Raw genomic sequence first — 24,548 nt, 5'->3', positions numbered from 1 at the left:
CTCTAGGCAGACAAGAACCTACTGCTTTGTACCTTTACACACATAATCCTACATTCGCTTGTCTAATGAAAAGGATACATGGGGAAAACTAATTATAGTGAAGACAGTTTCTCCTTGAATATGACACCAAAAGTCATTACAGATGCCATAGTAATTACGTGTATGTGTGTGTGTGTGTGTGTGTGTGTGTGTGCACGCGCACGCCACTAATACCATGCTACCATAGCACTGAACCCAGATGTTGGCACAGCAGTGGACTCCTTTATGATACCAACATAAGCCTCACAGAAGTTTTCTAGCAGTTGTAATACAATTTCAGGAAGATCAGGGCTAGAAACTGCTCCATGGCTCTCTGCCCCAATAGTGCAATAGGGAAGGAATCACATTTTAGAAATACAAGTAGTTGCCTGTGTGAGGAATACAGGAACTTCCTAGAGAAATAAAAACATATTTCCTGAAGATTACCATGAATTTGGTACAAGACTCCCAAACAGAAGGGATTTATAAGTGGTCCTTGTTGGGGAAGAGAGAAATAAGCAAGTAAATGTATGGCCACTTAAAAACAAATAATGGAGAAAAAGAGATGAACCTGGACTGGAACTATTAAAATAGTCAGTAAACACAGAATTTTAAAAAGAGTGATATGACACCACAGAACAAAAATAAAGAGTGAAAACACAAATTTCTCACCTCAGAGTTCTTCAATATGCCAAGGAATATTTGGCATTTTCAAATGGGCAGTTTCTTGTATCAGAAATATTTGGTTCAAAGATAAAAGTTAATTAGCAATAAAGGCCAAGCCTCTCAAAAGTTATTATTGGGTGCCTGGCTTGATGCCATTATACACAATTCCAAGGAGAATGATTTTCAGCAAATGCTGAGCACCATCTTTGTAAGAAATCAGGCTCCTTTAAGTATTTCAAATTAAGTTCTCAAAAACTAAGAGTGATCACAAGTCACTTTTGGAAAACTTGGCCTAAGTGCTAACACTTAAAAGAGCCAGAAAAGCTTTTTGTCAAATCCAAACAGTTCTCATAGGAACAATTAAACTCGATCACCAGAAGAACCTCCAATAAATATAAGAATTTAACTTCAGCAACACTATCTGCAGCACAGGTCACATCAGGAAAGACAGTTTAGTCGGTTTGTCAAGATAGTATACAAATTACCAATATATACTACAATGTAAAACTGGTGAAGACCTAGTGTGTATATAACACATTAATAAGCCTTAAACATCTTGACAATGTAGCACTTCATTTATAACAAAAGTGCACTTATTTACCAAAGTCATTCAAAGATACAGATCTGGGATATGACTCACCAGATAAACCTATATAAGCTAAAAAGAACAAAGTATACCTATGCTACATGATTAATGTAGCAAAAACAAAGTGGCAGTGTTCTTTCTTAACAGTATCAAACATATCCCTACGGGACCATGCGGAACTAAAGCTGAAGAACATGAAAGTACTTGGAAGAGAGATATTAGTAATTTGGAAAACAGTTAGTAAAAGAGATAGAATCATAGAATCATAGGACTGGAAGGGACCTCGAGAGGTCATCGAGTCCAGCCCCCCGCCATCAAGGCAGGACCAAGCTCCGTCTACACCATCCCTGACAGATGTCTATCTAACCTGTTCTTAAATATCACCAGAGAGGGAGATTCCACCACCTCCCTTGGCAATTTATTCCAATATTTGACCATCCTGACAGTTAGGAATTTTTTCCTAATGTCCAATCTAAACCTCCCTTGCTACACTTTAAGCCCATTACTCCTTGTCCTGTCCTCAGAAACCAAGAGGAACAAATTTTCTCCTTCCTCCTTGTGACACCCTTTTAGATATTTGAAAACCGCTATCATGTCCCCCCCTTAATCTTCTTTTTTCCCAAACTAAACAAGCCCAGTTCATGAAGTCTGGCTTCATAGGTCATGTTCTCTAGACCTTTAATCATTCTTGTCGCTCTTCTCTGTACCCTTTCCAATTTCTCCACATCTTTCTTGAAATGTGGCACCCAGAACTGGACACAGTACTCCAGCTGAGGCCTAACTAGTGCAGAGTAGAGTGGCAGAATGACTTCACGAGTTTTGCTTACAACACACCTGTTGATACAACCTAGAATCATATTTGCTTTTTTTGCAACAGCATCACACTGTTGACTCATATTCAACTTGTGGTCCACTATGACCCCTAGATCCCTTTCCGCCATGCTCCTTCCTAGACAGTCGCTTCCCATCTTGTATGTATGGAACTGATTGTTCCTTCCTAAGTGGAGCACTTTGCATTTCTCTTTATTGAACTTCATCCTGTTTACCTCTGACCATTTCTCTAACTTGCTAAGGTCATTTTGAATTATGTCCCTATCCTCCAAAGAAGTTGCAAACTTAATAAGCATACTCTCTATCCCAATATCTACATCATTGATGAAGATATTGAACAGTACGGGTCCCAAAACATACCCTTGCAGAACTCCACTTGTTATCCCTTTCCAGCAGGATTTAGCACCGTTAACAACAACTCTCTGACTACGGTTATCCAGCCAATTATGCACCCACCTTATCGTGGGTTACATTGGTGGTGCATGACACACAAACACCAGCTTTATTACCACAATGATTTCACCTACTTGCTCCTTATCCCCCATAGCCATACTTCCTTTTTTTTTTTTCATAAGGTAGGCAAGGTCAAAATCAGGTTACTGTGAAAAAGTTTTTAATGGATTCCCCAACATTGTGTTGGAGTTTCTAAACTTCTGGCAATGCAATCTCTCAGAAGAGACCATTCGGCCCCTGAATACTTGTTACTGATGATTTCACACACTTTTCACACAAGAACAAAGTGTTGTTATTGGTCTACTGCTCAAACTCCATTTTAGTATTTTCAGTTCCATCTCTTACCACGCTGCTCCAGTCATATAGTACCTTCAATTCCTTGCCCAGAGATTAGCAATTACTGCTCTAGGGTAGCTGGATAGGGGACACCACACTGCTGCTGCTTAATTGTTACATTTTCCAAACAAGTACCCTCATGATTTCTCTCAAGTAGCCTCTTCTGTTTGGGATGTGTTTCCTAAAAATCTATGCAAAGCTACCTCATTATCAATCTTCATATACCATCTCAAAACTTTTGCTGAGCTGTTTATAAAACACCTGACAATAGTTAGGCTATGATGTGCTGAGATTGACCTATCACAGTGACCAATACCATTTCCTTGTACTCCCTCACCTCTGCCTGTATCCATCTGTTGTCTATTGTCTTCTATTTCATTTGTAAGCTAGCTTTTTGAGGCTAGGACCATCTTTGATTATGGTAATACAAGTAGCACCAACAACACACAGGACTCTTTACTTCATTCCCTAATTGGTATGGCAGAACACAATAAAGTTACATAACGTCACAATACGCCCCAAAGAAGGCCGTACTCCAATGGAGAGTAACACAATTCCTCCATATAAGTTAATAAACATCATCAAGCACTTTGAGATCCTTAGAGGTCAATATGCATAAGTCTCATTATTTCACTTTTCTTCCATAACATATTTCTTTACTGTTGTGATAAATTCTTAAAATCATAAGGAGTGTAGTAGTGATGAAAAATAATGAAGGTATGATGTCTCATTTAACTTAGCACTGGTCTATAATGGAGGATCCAATAAGCCTCTCAATCAACTGTTTACATGGAAGTGCTGTGAAGGAGCTACATTATATATTGATGAGGCAGTGCCGTGAAACTTCTACAGCAGAGCTGGACTGGCATCTTTCTAGGAACTCTGATGCAATCAATACTACAAGTAGTAGAGTATAGCATGACCAGTATAAATTTATTCACAGTATGGCTGTGATGGGGATGAGGGGACCTGGCCCTGGAGCCCCCACTGGAGGCTTATGGCTTTGCCACATCCTACCCCAGAAGAGAAGCAACAGAGAGGTCATAAAAGGAGGCTAGAGTGGCTGCAGGGAGAAACACCAAATCAGTGGCGAGGAAGGCCCTATAAAAGGAGCTGGAGACCAGAACAGCAGTCAGAGTGTGTCTAGACTACAGGGTTTTTTCAAAAAAAGTGGCCTTTTCGGAAAAAACTTCCCCTGCATCTAGACTGCTGCCGCGTTTTTAGAAGTAAATTGAAAGAACACAGCAGCTTTTTCGAAAGCGGAAAACCTCGTTTTACGAAGAAGAACACCTTTTTTCAAAAATGCTCTTTCGAAAAGAGGCAATATGTAATGCAAACTGTGCTTTTTTGAAAGAGAGCATCCAGACTGCCTGGGTGCTATCCTTCGAAAAAGCGGCTTGCTTTCTCAAAAGTACTGGTTGTAGTCTAGATGCTCTTTTTCAAAAGAGGCTTTTTCAGAAATATCTTTCGAAAAAGCCTCTTTTGAAAGAGGCTTGCAGTCTAGACGTAGGAGCCTTCAAGATGTGCAGACTGACAGGCTGGCTGAGGGAGTGGCAGAACTGTAGACAGCTCCATGGGGAGAGCTGGATGGAGAGGAATCAACATGTTGAGACTATGAGATGAAACCCGAGATAAGGATGAGGAAGCTCTCCAGGAAGGGAAGCCCTGGAGGCATCACTTGCTCTGAGTGGGGAACAGGCTAAGAGGGACCCTGGTAGCAGGCATCGAGATGGGCCCCATTAGATGTGTACCCCAGAAGTGGTTCTTTGATATACACAGGAGGTGACTCAGCCAGAGTGCTGAGTTGCTGAAAAGGCTTTTGGATGATGGACAGAGAGTGCAGGCGCACACATTCAGCCAGAGAAGAGGTGGCTCATGGGAGGTGATTGCCACCCCATTACAATGGCTGGTGGCATGACCTGCACAAAGAAATACAACTGGGTTAAAAATTTCAGTTAGTTCTCCCATTGATAGTTGCTGTACGACAGCATGAGCCACTGTATCAGACTGCACATTCAATCTACTTAATTTAATAAGTAATAAAATAACTTCAGCGCTCTTTCCTAATATAAGTTTTGAACGTATATATACTATGATAAGCAACACTTACGCATCTCAACCCTTCATTGATTGAAGCCTCTACACAGAGAGCATCTTCTAACTGAGAGTGCCTTAGTCTCTTGAAATGGGTAAATTATCCCAGTCTTGTTCTATTATAAAGTCCCTATGAAGCACAGTAAAGATTAAATATTTAGTCAAGCAAAAATATATACAGGTTTCCTCATCAGAGCAAAACTTTAGCATCCTTAGCACTACAAATTAAATGCTTTTGTCTATCCAATCAGATAATACATCAGAATCTCACTAATATTACACCTCACTAAACTGCACTAAAAATAAATACAAAAAGAAACTAACAAGTAAAGTACAGAAGCAGAGTTGATTAGGGTGACACCATGTTCCCATAGTTCAACTGGTGATAGAAGAAACTTATTTCCCTTCCTATCTCGATACCTGTTCGGTACACTCTCCGGCTGCGTCTAGACTGGCATGATTTTGCACAAAAGCGGCTGCTTTTGCACAAAATCTTGCCGCCTGTCTACACTGGCCACGATTATTTGCACAAGAACACTGACTTTGTAATGTACAAAATCAGTGGTTCTTGCACAAATACTCTGCTCAGGGATAAACCCTCTTGTGCAAGTATTCTTGAGCAAGAGGGCCAGCGTAGACAGCAACGTTAATTTCTTGTGCAAGAAAGCCCGATGGCTAAAATGGCCATCGGAGCTTTCTTGCGCAAGAGAGCATCTACACTGGCATGGATGCTTTTGCGCAAAAGCAAATCTCTTGCGTAAAGGCACATACCAGTATAGATGCTCTCTTGCACAAATACTTTTAACGGAAAACTTTTCCCTGGCCAAAATCATGCCAGTCTAGACGCAGCCTCCCTGAAGGTCTGGTACTGGCTACTGTCAGAGACAGGATCCTGTTCTAGACAGACTTTTGGTCTTACCCAGTATGGCAGTTCTTATGACTGTTTTTTCAACTAGCTAATAATTTATCAGAATATTTAACAAGATATGGCAGCTGACATTTAACCACATCAGACTGCAAGTTATTACAAGCACAGTGATACGCCCACTCACTGCTCTTTTCTTCAACTTCATTCTCTGATGGCACAGCTACACAGCAGCATTATTTCGGAATAACATCAGTTATGATGAAATAATGTAGAGCAGGTCTACACAACAAGCCCGTTATTTCAAAATATATTCAAAATAACAAGCTTCTTACTCGGATTTCTGTAAACCTCACAGTACGAGGAGTAGGGGAAGAGTGCTCTATTTCAAAATAAGTGCCCAAAGTCAAAATAAGCTATTTCAACTTAAGCTACGCAATTGACGATTTTAATCCTGCTGTGTAGACATGCCCTGAATGACTTTCTACTATTTTATACTAAACAGACCAGTGCAGGAAAATTTGATCTAGAGCTCAAATCTATCACACCAATGACAGTGGGTAAACCCTTACTTCAAATAGCATTTTGCAAGGCAAGGGTCCAGTTGTACTAAATCCATTGCAAGATCACAGATGAAGACCTAGGTTATCGCCAGAGTAATGTCCTTTCTTATATGACTGTCAATAGGCAGAAATATAAAAACCATAGCTTTGTTCCTTGGGGGTAAAGAGGAAGGAGAAAATATTACTCAAAAGGTGGGAATTATACGTGTGATGATGGAACTAGCAAAGGGAATTTTCTGGTTGAGAGAGATTTTGATAGAAAAATGAAATGTGGAATATTACAGTGTTTATGTTTAGGCCTCTACAAAACACATCATGTATCATGAAATCTGGTCTTTTGTGTGCTTTTCCTCCTATACAGATTAAACCTCTGTGGTCTGGGATTCTCTGGTCTGGCAACATTAATGGTCTAGAAGGATGCTGATGTGACTAGAGCGCTCCAGCACAGAGGTTGCCAGTGGCTGGGAGCAAAGCCAGCCAGTGGAGCAGACATGGCACCAGAACCCGCAGCTGATGGGGCTAGGAAGGCAGCAGGGGTACCATAGCATGTAGGTGGCGGCGGCAAGTAAGGATGTTAAAATGCTGTTAATTGACTAGTTGACAGGCACTTCCACATTCCTCCTTTTAAATGTACAAGACCCTTGCTGGCTTCCTGTACAAGTCCTGCTGGGGCTCTTGTACATTTCAAAGGAGGAATGTGAAACTCCGCCTATAGCCTGGGGCCAGTGGGAAGTCTGCATGGCACTTCCTTGGAACCTGGGGTCAACTGGGGACTCCTCAGCTGATCCCGGGTTCTGGAGGAATGATCATCAGCTGTGTGCAGGCTGCCCCTTTAAAATGCCGCAAATGCTTATTGGATAGTTGACCAGTTGACTAGTCTTTTACATCCTTAGTGGTGAGCAGAGCTTGCAGTGGGTTAGGAAGCCAGTGGAGCCTCGAGTCCACAGGGCAAAGGGGCCATAGCCCACAGGGCCAGGAAGGGGGAGGGCTGCAGAGCCCACAGCCAGTGGAGCTGCAAGTCCTGGCAGGGCTGAAAGCACTGGAACAGCTGCCGCTGGAGCTCCCAGGGCCTCCAGAGCCAGGAAGCCCAAGGGAAGTGGAGCCAGGTAGCTGGGGAGATGAGCCCAGTGAAGAGGCCGGTCCCATCCAACCCCACCAGACCTTCCCTGGTCTGGAAAACTCCCAGAAAAGTACACAATCTGCACTATACAGATTTCATGGGGGAGACCAGTATTTCTCAAATTGGGGATATTACCCAAAAGGGAGTTGCAAGGTGGTTACAAGGTTATTCAACTGGGATTGCAGTACTGCTGCCCTTATTTCTGAGCTGCCTACAGAGTTGGGTGGCTAGAGAGTGGTAGCTTCTGAGGGCCCAGCTTTGCAGGCAACAGTGCAGAAAGCTGGCAATGCCATCCTTATGTCTGCACTGCTACTGCTGGTGGCTCTGCCTTCAGAGCTGGGATCCTAGCCAGCAGACAAACACAGAAGTAAGGATAACAATATTCTCCCTATATCAACCTTGTGATCCCGCACAACTCCTTTGTGGGTAGGGATCCCTATAATTACAACATTTCAGATGCAATAGCTGAAATAATGAAATGTATTATTTTTTAAAATCCTATGACCATGAAATAGTCCAAAATGGACCATTTTGGTAAGACAAACATAAATACTCATAAAACATTAATTTTATTGTCCTCACAATAGCCCTGTGTGGTACCAACTCCTTTCCCCCCCCAATTTAGTAATATGATCATAATTGTATAGAAAGTCTGTAGCAGATCCAACTATACAAACCAGACCACCTCAATGCCAGTACAGGGCTTTAAACACAAGAATACCACCCTTTACATGGGAAAGAACTGAATGGAAAGGGTGCAAAGAAATGGAATGCTAAATAGTAAACTACTAATACTAGAGTAAAAATGAAAAAGAGATGTAACGGAATTATTTAATTTCAAGACAACACTGTGAAGATTCATTGAGAAGCTGCAAGATCATTTTCTCCATAACATGATCCACAGGGAGATTTTTTTTTTGATAGTCCTGTTATTAACTGACAAAAATTAAACCTATTAAAAAGGCAGCTAGCTATCACACTGGCCAGTCAGCATGGCCTCAAAATGCCAGACTCTCTTCTAATCCCTGGCCAATTAATCAAAAGTTATTTGCCTTGTATCATGCCCCAAAGGTCACCAAATTCTGGCTTTGGTGGACTGCAGACATTCTAGAGATCATATTCCCTTCCGTTCACTTCCCTCTCCAAAGTTCACCCATAAAGACTGACAGGGATTTTCTACAAACAGAAACTATGCCTGTTTAACTAGTGCAACATTGTACTGATTTTGTTAAAACACTGTAACTGTAATTGTAGAACAGGCCTTGCAAAATAATACTAGTGCTTAGATCTGAAAAACATATGTATACTACAAATGTAATGACAGATTAAACATGCAGTCCTACATAAACACTTGATGCTATCAGTCTAAATCCTACTTCTTGAAAATATTTGTTTGATTTATTACAAGACAATTGATTTTATATGCATCAATGAAAAAAAGGAAATACATTTTTGAATAAGCCTTGCATGATTAACAAAACAAAACTTCAAAAACAAAACTGATGTTTATTCATTTATCTTACACAGAAGACCATAAAATCCCTTCAGACATCAGAAAATACGCATTTTTAGGGAGGTCTAAAATTCTCTTTTACAATTTAAGAAGAGATCCTAAAGTTTTTAGTTGTTCAAAATAGGAAGACAATTTTCATAATGTAACCTGATGTATGCCCTTTTACCTCCAAGTCTGCAACCTAATCCGATGACAGTGATTTCTAAATCTAAGGCTGCATCTAGACCGGCCACTTTTGCGCAAAATTTTGCCACCTGTCTACACTGGCTGCGAGTATTTGGGCAAGAACACTGACTTTGTAAGGTACAAAATCAGTGGTTCTTGCGCAAATACTCTGACACTCCTGCTCAGGGATAAGCCCTCTTGCGCAAGTATTCTTGCGCAAGAAGGACAGTGTAGACAGCAATGTTAATTTCTTGCGCAAGAAAGTCCGATGGCTAAAATGGCCATCGGAGCTTTCTTGCGCAAGAGAGTGTCTACACTGGCACGGATGCTTTTGCGCAAAAGCAAATCTTTTGCGCAAAGGCACATGCCAGTCTAGACGCTCTCTTGCACAAATACTTTTAACGGAAAAACTTTTCTGTTAAAAGTATTTGCACAAAATCATGCCAGTCTAGACGCAGCCTAAGAGTATAATACTTTTTTTTAAATAGTCTATTTAAATCTGAATGGGATTAAAGGAATGTTACTCTTGCTGAACAGACTCAAATCACCATCGTCCAGCAAACGCACTTGCTTAGCATGGTTGGGAACACCTATCATATAATTTAATGGAGAAGTCCTATGAATAAATCTTGAACATTTGATTATGAAAAGATAAATTCTGTTTTCTGGAGAAAAAGCCATAGTAACGGGTGTAAACAGCTCCAATGTGTTCAGCTGAATGTCGTAGTCAAATTTGCAGCACTATACCATCATCATCTTCCATAACAGTTTTTTTTTTAAACAAGTGGACCTTTAAGTTACATAATGGTACTAAGCTCAGATAGTGAATTAAGAATAAGGTATGTACAATCCCTATTTTACAGATGAAGTATCTGAAATGCAGGATAAATTAAATGACTTGCCAAAGGATATGTACCAAGTCAGTGGCAACACCAAGGATAGAGTCCAGATCTCTCAACTAGTAGTTCAATACTCTATTCATGGCATCATTTTGTGTCCCATACTACAAGAACAGAAAATACACAAGAAAGAATTTATTCATTAATCTTTACAGCAAGCTGTCTTGTATCAACCTGGTTTAAAAGATAAGGACACAAACGGTTAAATTCTGATTTTACGCTCACTACAATTTCTTCATGCCCTATGACATTTCAGGTGAAATATTCCTGGCATTAGTCAGCATAAACTTTGACCTATAGAAAATCAAGTGACCTGCCTAAGGCCATAGAGTAAGTGAGTGGCATAGCTCCAGTCCTATGCTCAGTGTCTCCTTTATTTGTGCAATCTTAGTGCCTTTCAGTGACAACCAACACTCAATTTAAGTAGGGTACAGAAAAGTAGCTTAAGAAAAATTCCCACAATTCCAAATTAGTTGGGGGCATAGAGAGTAAATGTGGAAATTCTTTTTCAGACAATGCCAAAAGTATTCTTGCCTCTCGATTTTTTCCATAGCTTATTTTATTATTTCCTGTTTGATAAATCTGTTTCCAGATTACAACAGAAAACATAATGCAGCTCACACATTCAGAGTTTCAAATTTTAAATGTAATATTTTAGCTCTTATTCTAATTTTCTATAAAATATGTAGATTAGTTGGACACAAAACCAAAATAGAAGTAATGTCCATGCATGAAACTCTTATACAGGAAAACTATATATACTATACTCTAGGCATGTGAACCAGTTACCTGCTACTTGGTGTGGCCCCCTGCCCATGGTCCGCCAAGGGCAAGGCCTGCCCCAGAGCTGCCAGCTCCCATCCCTGTGCAGGGGTGCCAGTTAAATGGGATTTTACATTCCTACTATGAACTCTGTAATATTAGTTGCAAAACCACAAGCACTGTCAGAATTAACACAGCTTCCCTATGAAAGATAAGGGAATTGACATACACCAATATAAATAATAGCTTAGTACATTTCTAAGTAGCATCAAAAGGCTTTAGTGAGGACTGGGTCCCTCTTGGGATGGCCACCGCAGAGAGATTGGGAGTTCCTGCCACAAAGAGCTTACAATCTCTAAATTTGGCCCCAACAATGAAAGACCCATTTTATATCAATCAGTAGATGAAGACCACCGGTCTGAATATCCATTTTTCCCCACCCATCTAAGTTATGGGTTTATTTTTAAAAACTTTATTCAATGTTTTTCCTTAAATATGATCAATTTCCTGTCACCTGTTCTCCTTCAGTAGCTAATGGCCTAAATTCTTCCTCATCCTGATATTTCAAATTTCATATAGTATGGACATGTTCTGTCCAGCACTAAAATGCTAACGATAAACCTTACTGTCAATATGTCATAATGTTGAATTAGCATAATGACATCAGTACTGTATCATAATGGAATGCCATAAGTAATCTCATCCTTAAACTCATTTTTGATATCTTCTTCTCAGAATTAATAATCTTGATTTTGAACCAACACAGCCCTAAGTTTTTATATTTGTTTTAGTACCCACTGCAGTTGTTGCAGAGATCCACAGACCAATCAGCTGGACCAGCCAGAAAATATAAAAACAAACACTAAACTATGCAAATAAACCTCACATAAGATCACTAGACTTTAAAAACAGGGGTGGGCAAACTTTTTGGCCTGAGGGCCACATAGGGCATAGAAGCTGTATGGAGGGCTGGGTGGTGGTGGCGGAGATTGTGCCTCCCTAAACAGCCAGATCTGGCCCTACCGCTGACCCTATCCAAACTCCTTCCCTTCTCCCTGACCTTTCCCAGAACCAACTGCCCTCATCTGCCTACCCATGCAATCCTCTGGAACATCCCCCCCCCCAGTCCGATCACGCCACCCATAGCTATAGCCACGCGCTCAGGACTTGGGTTAACTCCTCCTGGCAAAACTATTCTGATCCCACTCCATGTCAGGAGCTCAGAGGCCAGACTGAAGGGTCTGATGGGATGGATGTGGCCCACAGACCATAATTTGCTCCCCTCTGCTCTAACGGCATAGGGTTCTCAAAGGAGACAGCCCAGCTGCTAAATCACATAATGTTCATACTTTTAAAAATTATCCAGAAGATCTTTGCTGTCACAGAATTTGGTCCTGTCTGGAATCAATTATGTGAGACCATTCAGGACTAATAATCTATGACAGAATCTTGAATACAACCTAGAAACAAAATAAATCTGTGCAGATATTAAGCACAGATTTGGAGTTCATACTAGCAAGCACTCTTTTGGAGGTGGGCAAAAGCACTCCCCAAGCTGCAAACTGAAGGTAGGAAGTGGAAACTTAAGTCAAATTTTATCCTACACTGAACATTTTATTTTAAAAGATTAATTAGAGATATTAACCAATCTTTCTGGTTGCAATTACATGAATCTATAAAGTTCCTGGAGGGGTGCTAGATGGGGAAAAAGAAGAATGTCTTCTAACTTCTAAGCAATATTCTCAGTCTGAGAATAAAATGATTAACTCTAGCTCATGCTTGGTTTACTATTTAAAGTTACAAATTGTTTTGAGGAAAAATATATGAAGCTAAGATTCTGTAAGTAAGTGATGGGCAATTTAGGATAGTGAGTAGGCTGCATGAGTGGCCCTCCATCTCAGTGGGCCACAAGATTGCTGTAACCAAGATGGTCTCTAGGATACTGTAATTTTGCCAATTGCGCTTGCAAATCTAGAATGTGCAGGATGTGCGGACTGAACCATAGCGGCTCTGACTGCAGCTGGAACACATGGCTCTCACATGTTGTATGCAATCTACACATACCTCACTTCACATGCTCTTGCTTTAAGTTAGGGATGTTAAATTTTGATTACTTAATTGAATAGTCAAAGGGATTTCCATCAACTATTCAATTAGTCGATAAGGACTAGCACAGTGTTCTGCCTTTGAAATGTACAAGAGCCCCAGCAGGACTCCCCGCTGGTCCCAGACTCAATGAAGTGTTTCAATCTTTGAAATACACAAGAGCCCTGCTGGCTCCAGGCTCCATATGGGGCTTCCACTTGGAAATGTACAATAGCCTTAGCGGGGACTCTTGTACATTTCAAAGTTGGAATGCCACTGCTGTGCCTCTGCCCCCTCCAATGGAGCCGGACGGAACTGGCTTTTAAGTTGGCTCCCCCCAGTACTCCCTCTTCTCCCCCTCTCCTCCTTGCTGCCTCTTTCTGCAAGGAGCAGCAAGTGGAGGGGAAGCAGCTAGCTTTTTAGTATGTCGACGATCCAATCAGCTTTTGCTTATCGGAAAGTCAATTAGAAGACTGAATCAGAGTCTGGCTTAGGACTGAAAAGGCCGCCTACCACCCACCGAATTTAAAAAGGGGGATACGAATCTTAAGCATGCTCCGATTCCTTGTGTCTTTGTGTTGTTGTTGTTGCTGAGTTCGTAAGTATTTAATTTACCCTCACTGTTTAAGTAGTTTAAAAGAGACACAATAGAAAATATATTGCTCAGTTGTAACTTTTACCTTTGCTATTGTCAGTGTTAAAGAAACAGTTTTTGAAATGTGTATATATTTGATTTAGCTGTAACTTAGAGTTTTAAAAACTGTTGTGGTTCAATTGTTTTGTGGCAAATATTAGGTAATTGCTCGTTTTAAGTTGTTCAGTTTAATAAATCATTCCTTCTTTGTTAAAACTTGCTATCTTGCCATCGTTTGGTATTTTCACTGGGTATTTGGCTTTAAGCCTCTGGGACTCCCGCCATTTTATCGAACCGAGAACCAACACACACCCTACTTAGCTGTGACACTCTAAGTTTCCCAGACCTAAAGAGCCCGAGTAAGCTGAAAAACTTGTCTGTCTCACCAACAGAAGTTGACCCAATAAAAGATATTACCTCACCTACCTCATTGAAACTAATTCATTAGTAATTTAGATCGGTGGTCTCCAACCTTTCAAGTACAAGATCACTTTTTTAATGTAAGTGCAATCTGAGATCTATTTCAGACCCAAATACCCTTGCCCTGGCCTCCTCCTCATCCCTTCTCTGAGGCTCTGCCCCTGCTCACTCTGTCCTCCCTCCCTCTCGCATACTTCCCTCCCTTTCACCAGGCAGGGGCAGAGGGTTGGGGCACAGGATCTGGTCTGGGCTAAGGGATTTTGGCTCCATCCAGCCCCAAATGGTGTTCTGATTTTATTTTTGTAAATATGGTCACCCTAATGCAGTCGTCTCCAACCTTTCTAAGCATGAGATCCCTTTTAGAATTTAAGTGCGATCCAAGATCTACCTCAAACCCAAATACCCTTGTCCACCTCCTTTGTGCCCCCTCTCCAAGGCCCTGCCCCTGCTCACTCCATCCATCCATCCATCCTCCCTCCCCCATCCTTCCTCACTTTCACCAGGTTGGGGCAGAAGGTTGGGGTGAAGGCTCTGGTCTTGGATTAAGGAATTAAGAGTGTGAGAGGGGCTCTGGTCTGAGCCTGGGGCATCAAGTTGAGGTGCAGGATGAGGTTCAGGGTACAGGCTCTGTAAGCGAGTTTGGGTTCAGCGGGCTCAGGGCTAGTGCTTGGAGTGTAGGAGGGGGTTCATGACTAGGGCAGGGGTTTGGAGCTGGCTCCAGCTGGGTACTGCTTACCTCAGGTAGCTTCTGGATGGTGGTGCAGTGGAGCTAAGGCAGGCTCTCCCCTGCCCTGGCCCTGCGCCACTCCCAAAAGCAGCCAGCAAACTCCCTCCATCCCAAGTCCTGTTGTGTCCCCTCCCCCCATCTGTTCTCTGGAAATAGAATAAAGGGTAGAAGGGGGGGCATCCTGATATCAGGGCCCCCTCTTCTCCCTTTCCTGTTCTGCCCAGCAAGCAGGAGACTCCAGGTGAGGGAGGGGGCAGCTCCAACGCAAAGGGCAGGAGATGCACAGTAGTTGGGGGGAAGAAGCAGCTGAAGAGTGGGTACTGTTATGCAAGATCAAGCTACAACATGAGCTCTGGGACCCTCCCACTCCTCAGGGTCCTGGATCCCAAATATTTGCACAGCAATCAAACGGCACCGTAGTCTGAGCCCTACAAGCCTGAGACAGCTGGAATAGGCCAGAAGCAGCTTTTTAATTTCAGACAGGACATACCCTGAGAAGTAGTCACTTGTTGTCATCCATCATTCTGAAGTTCTCTCTCATTCAGACTTTTGGACTCTCATATATTTTTAAATTACATCTTTTTTTTAAAAAAATCAATCACAGAACTATCCAGTAGTGCCTTACAGAAGTTCAAAAGCAATTGACATAACAGGAATAAAGTTGTCTTCTCAGTACAAATTACTTGGTTTCCATCGCTCTGATTTAATCCCAACTATATACATTTGACTACTTACACATTGAAAATTGTGTTCCTATAGCAAAAAGCATTACAGATGTGAGAGATGGAAAGATTTATTCTACTAGCTAAATGTGCTTTGAATTTGTTTAAAAAAAATAAATCGATATTTCCCATACTATAATCATATGTAATGGTCTGCCTTTTCATAGAAATACATACTAATGGCACACTGCATGAGGAAAATCCTTGTGAGCGGCTATAAATTTGGACCAGTATTCATGTTCTATATCCTCAAACTGAAACAGTCACTTAAACCATATAAGTTATTTTACAGTGTAGTCCATTACAGTACATACAAGCCAAACCATCCGCTTCACTTACCATTAGATACAGCTGTTTGTTTCAACAAAGTCTACTGCTTGAATGTCATGCTCTTTACATAGCTTTTCTCCTTTTGTACTACAGCAGTAGTCTCCAACCTTTTTATGCCCAAGATAACTTTTTAAATGTCAGGGAAACACAGGATCTATTCCACCCCTGCTCACTCCATTCCCCCGCTCCCCATCACTTGCTCTCCCCCATCCTCACTCACTTTCACTGGGCTGAACAGGGGGTGCAGGCTCTGGGCCAGGACCAACAGATTTGGGAGCAGGAATGCGTGAGAGGTGCAAGCTCTGGAAAGGAATTTGGGTGCAGGAGAGGGCTCCTGGCTGGGACAGAGTGTTGGGGTATAGAAGGTGGCACAGGGTACTGTCTCTGGGAGAGGGCTCCATGCTCTGGCAAAGTGTTGGGATCAGGTGGGGATGTGGGTGCTGAGCAAGACCCAAGGCCAAGGAATGCGCCCCCCCACCAAAATGCTTGTGGGAAGCAGGGCTTTGCCCAGTCATTGCTCCCTAGCATGCAGGATGGCTTCCTCTCAGGCTGAAGACCCAAGGGAAATGTCTGTATGGGTGGGCATGCCATTGGCTTGGTGGAATTTGCTTGATCACAAGCCCTGTAATGGGGTGGTCTGGGCTGTTGCCTAACTCCATCTGTGCTCCTAGCCGAGGCAGCACCTTCTCCTCAATGCTCTCAGGCAGCAGCCCCAACTTCTCCTGGCAGCTGGTTAGTCAATTGGTTATAATCCCCGGCTCCTCTCTCATCCTGGATCTCTCTGCTGAATGCAAAGAGACACTCTATGCAAGCAGCCTCGCTTCTCTTCCTGAGGCTGTGGGGGCTATACTCACAAAATACCTTCTTGCTGGCCAGATCCACCACTTGCCACAGCAGCTGGACCAAATCTCTCTCATCAGATACCCATTTAGCCCCCCAACCATCAGCAGTCTTCCCAAACAAGATCACAGTGTAGTCAGAAGGAGAGGAGGCAGTGGCCAGGGATGGTAGCATCAGGAGGCGGCTAATCAACGGTGGGGACAGCAAAGGGTCGGAGGAATCAACAGCAAAAGGGTAAAAGGGCAGGGTGAAGACAGCAGTAGCAGGAATGATGAAAATGAGGGGTCCCAAGAGAAGGGGGGAGGATAGGAGTAGCAAAAACTGAGGGATAAGTGGATGAGAGGCAGCCGGACACAGAGGGCCAAGAGTATGGGGAAGGGGCAGTAGTAACCCAAAGGTAAGGGGGCAGGAGAAGGTGCTTCTAGCAAATGATGAAGTTGTCTATGACAGTAGTTCCCAACCTTTTTTTATACCACAGACAGGCAAACTCATTCAAAAACTTTTGGCAGACCAGCACTGAAATATTTGCATATTCATTATGGTAATTTAAAGCAATCACATGTTGTTTTACACTGAATATGTATGCACACAATACAGGTCATTGTATGGATGGGAAGATCAAAATAATACATTGTGAAACAGATGGCATGCTTTGCAGAATAGTTCTGGTTTTCACTTATTTTTGGAGAGAGGCAAAAGGGTACAGCAGATAGGGCAGGAGAAGGGGGGTGGTGGCCAAGAGGAAGAAGGAGGGAAAGAAAAGGAAGAGGGAGACTAAGCCAGGGAGAGGCTGAGATGTAAGCAGTGAGGTGCTGACTCCAGCTCAGAGAGCTTCTCCTGTCTTGCCTCTTCACTCCACTCAACCTGCCTTGGCAGTGGCGGCCCCTGTTCAACCCCGGCCGCCCCGCAAAGGAGTCCTGGAGCCAGCTCCCAGGGCTCAACATAGCCAGGCGGCCCTGCTCTGCCATGCGACCCAGCTGCCCCCAGAGCAGCCCTGCTCCACCATGTGGCACAGCCACCCCTGGAGCAGCCCTGTTTCACCACATGGCCCAGCCGCCCCAGAGCAGCCCTACTCCGCCACGCAGGCTGGCTGCCTTTGGAGCAGCCACCCACCACACAGTTCCGCCGGTCGGGCTATGTGGCTGCTGCCAGAGGTGGAACCAGGACCATGATGAGGCTGTTCATGGCTGGCTCCAGCCACAGCACATGGGGTAGCCCGCACTGCCACTCACCATGGGAGGAGAATTTTTAGAGGATGCAAAGGCGCACACTTTGGGAACTGTGTTCCCCAGTGGATGGGGCTCATTAGCAGCTGGAGACGTGGCCTGATAGAGTGCCATGGCCCACCACCAATCCATGGAATGGTGGTTGGGAACGACTGGTCTATGAAATCAGTGTGTCTTCCAATCCCTGAATAAGCTCAGATGAGACCTGGTTATCTAGCCCCTCACTTACTCTGCATGGTCATTGCAATGGCCCTTCAACCTACTGGAGAAATGTGAACAGCTTTGACACCACTTTGTGATCACAGTGCTGTTCTCTCCTAGAGCTCCATAAAAGGAGAAGGGAGGGGTTTCCTAGTTTGTCATGCTGGGGGAGGTTCAGAGTACATTGTGGCTGTTGTCTATCCACACCACTCCACGAGGAAAAAAAAAAAAAACAGCTGAAGCTCTGCTTGGGGAGAGGGTGGGGAGAAGGGGAGAGGGAGAAGTTTGATGGAGGGTAGGGTCAGCAAAGGGAAGGTAGATTACTGTGAATGGGAGATGGGGAGCCAGGCTCCTAGAGAAGAGGAAGGAGAGCAGGCAAAGTGAGTGCTGGGAATGAAAGGAAAGCAGGAATCATATGGAACAGAGGAATAGGAACGTGGCTGGGAGTGGGAGGCAAATGTGCAGTTTGATTACATAGCTTATTTTGCTGAGGATATGCTGATAAAAAGTCTGGTTGTGGTGGCCTCATATATAGCTCATCATGGTACAGGTTGAAGATCTCTAATTCAGCACCCTCAGAACCTGTACCTGCGCTGAACCAAAGAATTTGCAGAACCATAGGAGATCAATATGGGCTAGCAGCACTACCAACACTTCCACTGCTTTTTGGGTTCATCGAAGACATATAGGGGTAAATTAGAGCCAAATAACAGCACAGAACACCAAGAACAGGACTGATGGCTGTAACAAACTTTATGGGACCTGACTACACCCATGGTAGGTGGACATCCAACTAACTAAAAACATGCTGAACCCATGGATGTTGCCAGACCAGAGTGTCAGACTAGAGACGTTCAACTTGTACAAACACATGCATGTAGCTGTCTACGTAATAACCATTCCCAACCTACACTCTCCTTGCTGAACACCTGCAGAAGTGAGTGGATTTTCCTCTCACCACCCTCCTGTCCCTTTAAGCACCTTTCAAAGAAAAGACAACAATCCCTGCTGAGAAAGCATCAAGCAAATCAGCCTGGGGCTACTGCAGCCTGTATTCCTGAGTTCAGCGGTCCCTTTGTTAAAGCTGTGTCTGCTACTGAAAAACAAAGGGGGAAAGGAGAGATGTGGGACTGAAGAGATCAACTGACAGAGCCTCAATGGTCTACAAGTCAATCATGAGTGACTGGCTGGAACCACTGGGTAAAGCAGGTGCACAGCTCCAGGCAATGAGTATATACAAACTAGATTATCCGATGCTACGATATTAATTGGGAATGCTGAGGATTAGGACAGCAAATAGAACATTAGGCTCCTCACCAATAATAAAAGGCATTTCCTAAAATTACTGGGGAGGAGAAATTTAAGCTTAAATGAAAACTTCTTGCCAAAGGCAATATAAATATGTTTTTTGTTGTTATTAAAAATATTAACATTTAAAAGGAAATGTAATTTGATCAGATTAGTCATCAGAACACCAGTAGTTAAAATGTATTTGTAAAATATTTGCTATTTATAGCTGTGTGAAATTCTGAGTTGCATTTTAAAGTTGAGAATGTCCATAATTTGATCAATTTGCCACATTAAAAGTGTGGTATCTTTAAAAGAAAATTTACAGCATTTGCTATTTGAGTTATTTGACAAATCAAAGTACAATGTTAATGGATTTGTGAACCAATCGATCCTATTTGGGGATTTGTCTCATCGCTACTTATTCCCTTACTCAGAAGAGTTTGTTAAAGGACTTCTTCCATTAGTCCACTGGTAGCCTGATGTGCTATCACACACACAAGCAAAGCCATAAGGCAGTGGCTCCCAACATGGTGCCTACAGGCGCCAGGGGCATTTCTGTGCACCTGCCAAGTGCTTGGGGCTGGCCCCGCCCCAGGCATGTGGTTCATGCGCGGTGCTGGCCCCAAGCACGCTACACATACGCGGCACCAGCCCCGGGTGCATGGGGAGCACCGGCCCAGGGCGCATGGCTATGGGAGGCTCTAGCCCCGGGCATGCGGCAAATTGGCCTCCCTGCGCCCGGGTGCGCAGCTATGGGGGATGCAGGCTCTGGGTGCGCGGCTATGGGGGGCGCCGGCCCCAGGCTTGCAGCGAATGGGCGGCCCCGCACATGGCCACATGGCGCATGGGGTTGCTGGCCCTAAGCACATGGCTCATGGGGGTGTGGCGTAAGTTTGGCCCCACCCCCGGGTACGTGAGTGTCCCCACAGCCTGGCGCCCGGCAGCTCCAAATGGTTGGGGACCACTGCCATAAGGCATCTCTGAAACTGATGCAACTTGATCTGCAGCCAATTTTAAAAGAAAAAGCAGCACACACAAAACCCCTTAATTTCTACTTCACTGCTCAATGCCATAGCTCTTCGACACAGAAAAACTCATACTTTGTAAATAAATTTGCAAAAATTTTAAGAAAAAAAATCACCTTTCAAAAGCTGATTCAGGTCCACAGCATCATGCAAAACCTTTTGATTATATTTGCGATCAAACTCAGCATCTAGTGAGAAAGATACAGATGTAAGACGAGGTCTCAATTTTCCAGCCTGTCTTTATAATTTTGTATTGTACCTAAATTCCTCAAAATTACCATATAATTCTTGGCTCACGTTTTCCTGTCTTTTTACTTTCAGTTTCTTATCATTTGATGCTGCAAGTTCAAAAGACTGGATGGGACTGATGTCTGGTGTTGACAGAGGTGTTACATCAGTCACTGTATCTTCAGACTCCTCTGCATATTCACCAAGTTTTGGTTTTACTTCCACCGACTTTATTCCTGGCCTGAATTTTTGTCTTGGAGACAGAAGACCCAAGCTGCATATACTTCTCTTTGAGGAAGAGTGTGATGAATCTGATATGCAGCTATCAGAATCCATATCTGAACCATCTGTTTCTGAACTTGAAGAGGAGGAAGATGAGGAAGATGAGCTAATATTGGTATACTTTTTGTTAACTCTCTTTATGCCACTGGCCTGCTTAGCTGATTTAGGTCTAACTCTTTGTTTTTTGCCATCATCACTACTGTCTTCTTCATCTGTATAATAATCTTCCTCACCTTCTCTAACTATTTTGGGGATCCCAGCTGGAATGTTTACATGTATTCTTCTATTTAACACAGGATTTCTACCAGAGGTACTTGCATTCTCTGAACTTAAAAAAACTGATTGAGACGAAGCAGTTCCACTATGGTCAGTACCACTATTTATGGAATTTTCCTTCAGTGACTCTCTCTTTTTCTCCTCACTTTCCTCCTCAGCATTCTGTTCCTTTCTCAGTTTTGTTTCTGTTTCATAGTCTGATTGATCTATGTGTATGCCTCCTTTTTCTGTGGGTTCACTACATTCTTCACCATCAGCTGCAACAGGATTTTCTTCTTTCTTCGGCTGTTCCTCAAAATCACTGTCAAAGAAAGAGTGGTCCACTTCACCCTCTGACACATCTTCATATTGGTCCATTTCAAAATTTATTGTAAAAATTCCAACTCCTGGGAAGTTCCTGAATTCCTCCTTTTCCTGTGAAAAGGAAGGAGGAGATAATCTGGCTTGTAAGAGCAGGACTTAATAAAGCTATAATGTGATGCATGGTGAACTATAAATTAGAGCTGTCAAATGATTAATCGAATTGTACAGTCATATAATTAATACTGTTTATATATTTGTGGGTGTTTTTTACATTTTCAAATTACGGATATAAAAGTAAACTGTTTAAATGGTTAATCAATAAGTCTGGGCTTATAGGTTACAGTTAACAGTTACATGCAGGCTCCCACTGCACTCCCAGGAAGCCAGCTGCCGCCACACACTGCTGGCTGTGTACCAGAGTCAACAGTGTGGGGTAGCAACTGGCTCACTGGGAGTGGAGATGGGAGTGGTCTTAAAAGCCAGCTCCTAGAAGCATGCACTGGCTCCTGGGAGCTGCCCCTGAGCTGCTGTTTCTGATGTAAAGGCAGCAATGCCAGGTGAAAGCTAGCTCCCAGGAAGCAGGGCTACTGGCAGGAATGGGTGAGTGCCAGGAACCAGCTTAAATGTCACCTCCTGGCACATACCAGCTCCCAGCTACTGTCCCCATGCTGCTGCCACTGACACAGAGGCAGCAGCACAGGGTGGCAATCAGCTCCCTGCGAGCGAGACTGCAGGTGTAACTGCCACTGGGCAGATTTGAACCTGGGACCTCTGAAGTGGAGTATAGGAATCTCTACCCTCTGAGCTAAAAGCCAGCTGGCTCCCAGCCCATGCTGTAGAAGTCTCTTGATCTTAACTGTTACTGTGATCTAGGTACCACTTGCACTGCTCAGTACAGTAATCACTCATTTAACAAGTGCCCGCTTTACACGTTTTTGCAATAGCACGATTTTTTTTAGGGAACTTTTTTGAACAACAAGACCATTCCCTGAAATAACACGAAAATAATCAAGTGGCGGACTACTTCTTGTGGCAGTATAAAGTTGGTGAAACCAGTGGTAATGTGTATAATGTTAAAAGAGTAATTACTGTAACCACACTAGGTACGTGGGTTACACAGGCAGGAGCCAGTGCACACTGAGAGCTAGCTTAAAAGCTGGCTCCCGGTGCATAATACTGGCACTGCTGCCTCTGTAACAGAGGCAGCAGTGCATGGTGGCAGACAGCTCCCCGGTACTGAGGCAGGAGTCTGCATGTAACTGTTAACAGTAACCAATATGCACAGGCTTATCAGTTAACCATTTAGACTGTTACACTCCCCATATTTGCAAGTTTTCTAATGTCTGTAAGATGAGAACTCTGTTCTTTGAGACTTTAAGAGGTGTGTGAAAGCACATATGTGAAGAAAGGAAAGGAAATGGTAAAAACATAGTTCTGGATGCTGGGGCAAGCAGCAGCATGGGGGAAACAGCTTAGAAAAGAGGAGACTAAGGGGGTGTGTGATAGAGGTCTACAAAATCATGATGGGTATGAAGAAAATGAATAAGGAAATTATTTACTTCTTCCCATAACATAAGAACTAGGGGGTCACTAAATGAAATTAATAGATAGCAGGTTTAAAACAAACAAGGTTTAAAACATTTCTTCACGCGGTATACAGTCAACCTGTAAAACTCCTTGCCAGAGGATGTTGTGAAGACCAGGACTTCAACAGGGTTCAAAAAAGAACTAGATACATTTATGGAGAATAGGTCCATCAATACTTGTTAGCCAGGATGGGTAGGAATTGTGCCCTTGCTGTTTGCCAGAGACTGGGAACAGGTGACAGGGGAGCGATAATTTGACAATTACCTGTTCTGTTTACTTCCTCTGGGGCATCTGGCATTGGCCACTGTTGGAAGACAGGATACTGGGCTTCATGGACCTTTGGTTTAACCCAGTATGGCTGTTCTTATCATTCCAACAGCTGACTCTAACTAACTTAAATTTCCTAGTCTCCACTCTGAAGCCAAGATCTAGCATGTAAACACTGGAAGTATTTTCTACCTGTAATGACCATTTTAGTCTCTTTCAACTTATAAACAGAATGTTTAATTTCATTTTTGGTGGAAAATGCCCTTTCACCATTGACAACTCTCTGGAGTTACTAATTAGCATTAAGACTTTTCTGCAGGAAAAGGGATTAGATTCTTATGAAAGCATAAGCTTGCACCAGTTTATTACATGCAGTGCTTTTTTTGGTCAAAAAAGGGGGGGTGCTAGAACTCCAGGGGAAAAGTTTTTGAGGGGGGGGAAAAAAAAGCCAGGGTGGAACATTTGCATACAGAGGTGCCGGTACACTCCGTTCTTTCCAGGTAAGCGCTGACTGGAGGTGCCGGTACTGTGTCTGGAGTTAGTACCATCACAAAAAAAAGCACTAATTACATGTATCATGGAATAGCAGAGACAGAAAATAAATTGCCAAAACATGTGCTGTTTTTTCTCTTCGTAGCAAACTACTTCCCTGGTTGAAGAGTATGCTGTCGTGGATAGTTACACATACATTTGGAACTTTTTAATAGATCTTTCTATTCATCGCTGTCCAAATAAGAACTCTGTGTGTTTCATGCGAGTGAATACATTATATTCTTTTAAAAATAAATGTAACAAATATAGGTGCATTTATCTGAATGTGTGATTGCACCAAATCTTCATATTTACTCTCTGATTTCGATGTAATCATCATACTTATGCAGTTGATGTTGTGCTGTGGATTGACTGAGACAAAGGACTAACAGTACTGTGATTAGCCCTTTACATGTTACCATAAAACAGTTTTGCTGAAACTGGTTTAACAGAAGATGAAAACTTCTAGGAAGGCTTATCTACTATTATGCAATGTGCCTCAAAAGAGTTAGTGTGTGGGTACAAACCATATTAACTATGTTTAAATCATAATTGCTTCCTTAACTTGCTTGCCCAACAGTGCACATCTAAGACCACAGTTTGCATTTTTATTCTTTATTTTGTTTGTGCAAAAAGAGTATACACACACTTCTATAATGTATACAAAGTTTAAGCAAGCCACTACTCAATCAATGTACAGATC

The 24,548-nt window shown here is 42.9% G+C and overlaps 1 protein-coding gene and 1 long non-coding RNA gene across 2 annotated transcripts in view; one reads left to right on the top strand and one right to left on the bottom strand.

Moving 5' to 3' along the window:
* LOC149524516 (uncharacterized) overlaps nt 1-21,423 on the top strand; it is a 34,563-nt gene extending 13,140 nt beyond the window's left edge. The window contains exon 2 of the long non-coding RNA XR_016349414.1: nt 20,693-21,423. This is a non-coding gene — a long non-coding RNA (uncharacterized LOC149524516). The remainder of the gene's footprint in view (nt 1-20,692) is intronic.
* Nucleotides 1-21,514, bottom strand: part of CFAP97 (cilia and flagella associated protein 97) — a 48,261-nt gene extending 26,747 nt beyond the window's left edge. The window contains exons 1-2 of the mRNA XM_014576240.4: nt 20,650-21,514; nt 20,488-20,559 (exon numbers count right to left, since the gene is read on the bottom strand). Of these exons, the coding sequence (XP_014431726.3) occupies nt 20,488-20,559; nt 20,650-21,514 (937 nt within the window). The remainder of the gene's footprint in view (nt 1-20,487; nt 20,560-20,649) is intronic.
* Nucleotides 21,515-24,548: the final 3,034 nt, after the last annotated feature.

The sequence above is a fragment of the Pelodiscus sinensis genome, chromosome 4, assembly GCF_052426305.1.
Source record: "Pelodiscus sinensis isolate ZL-2025 chromosome 4, ASM5242630v1, whole genome shotgun sequence".
Taxonomy (NCBI): domain Eukaryota; kingdom Metazoa; phylum Chordata; order Testudines; family Trionychidae; genus Pelodiscus; species Pelodiscus sinensis.
Note: the sequence above shows the minus strand (reverse complement) of the source record. Positions and strands in the feature narration are given on the sequence as shown.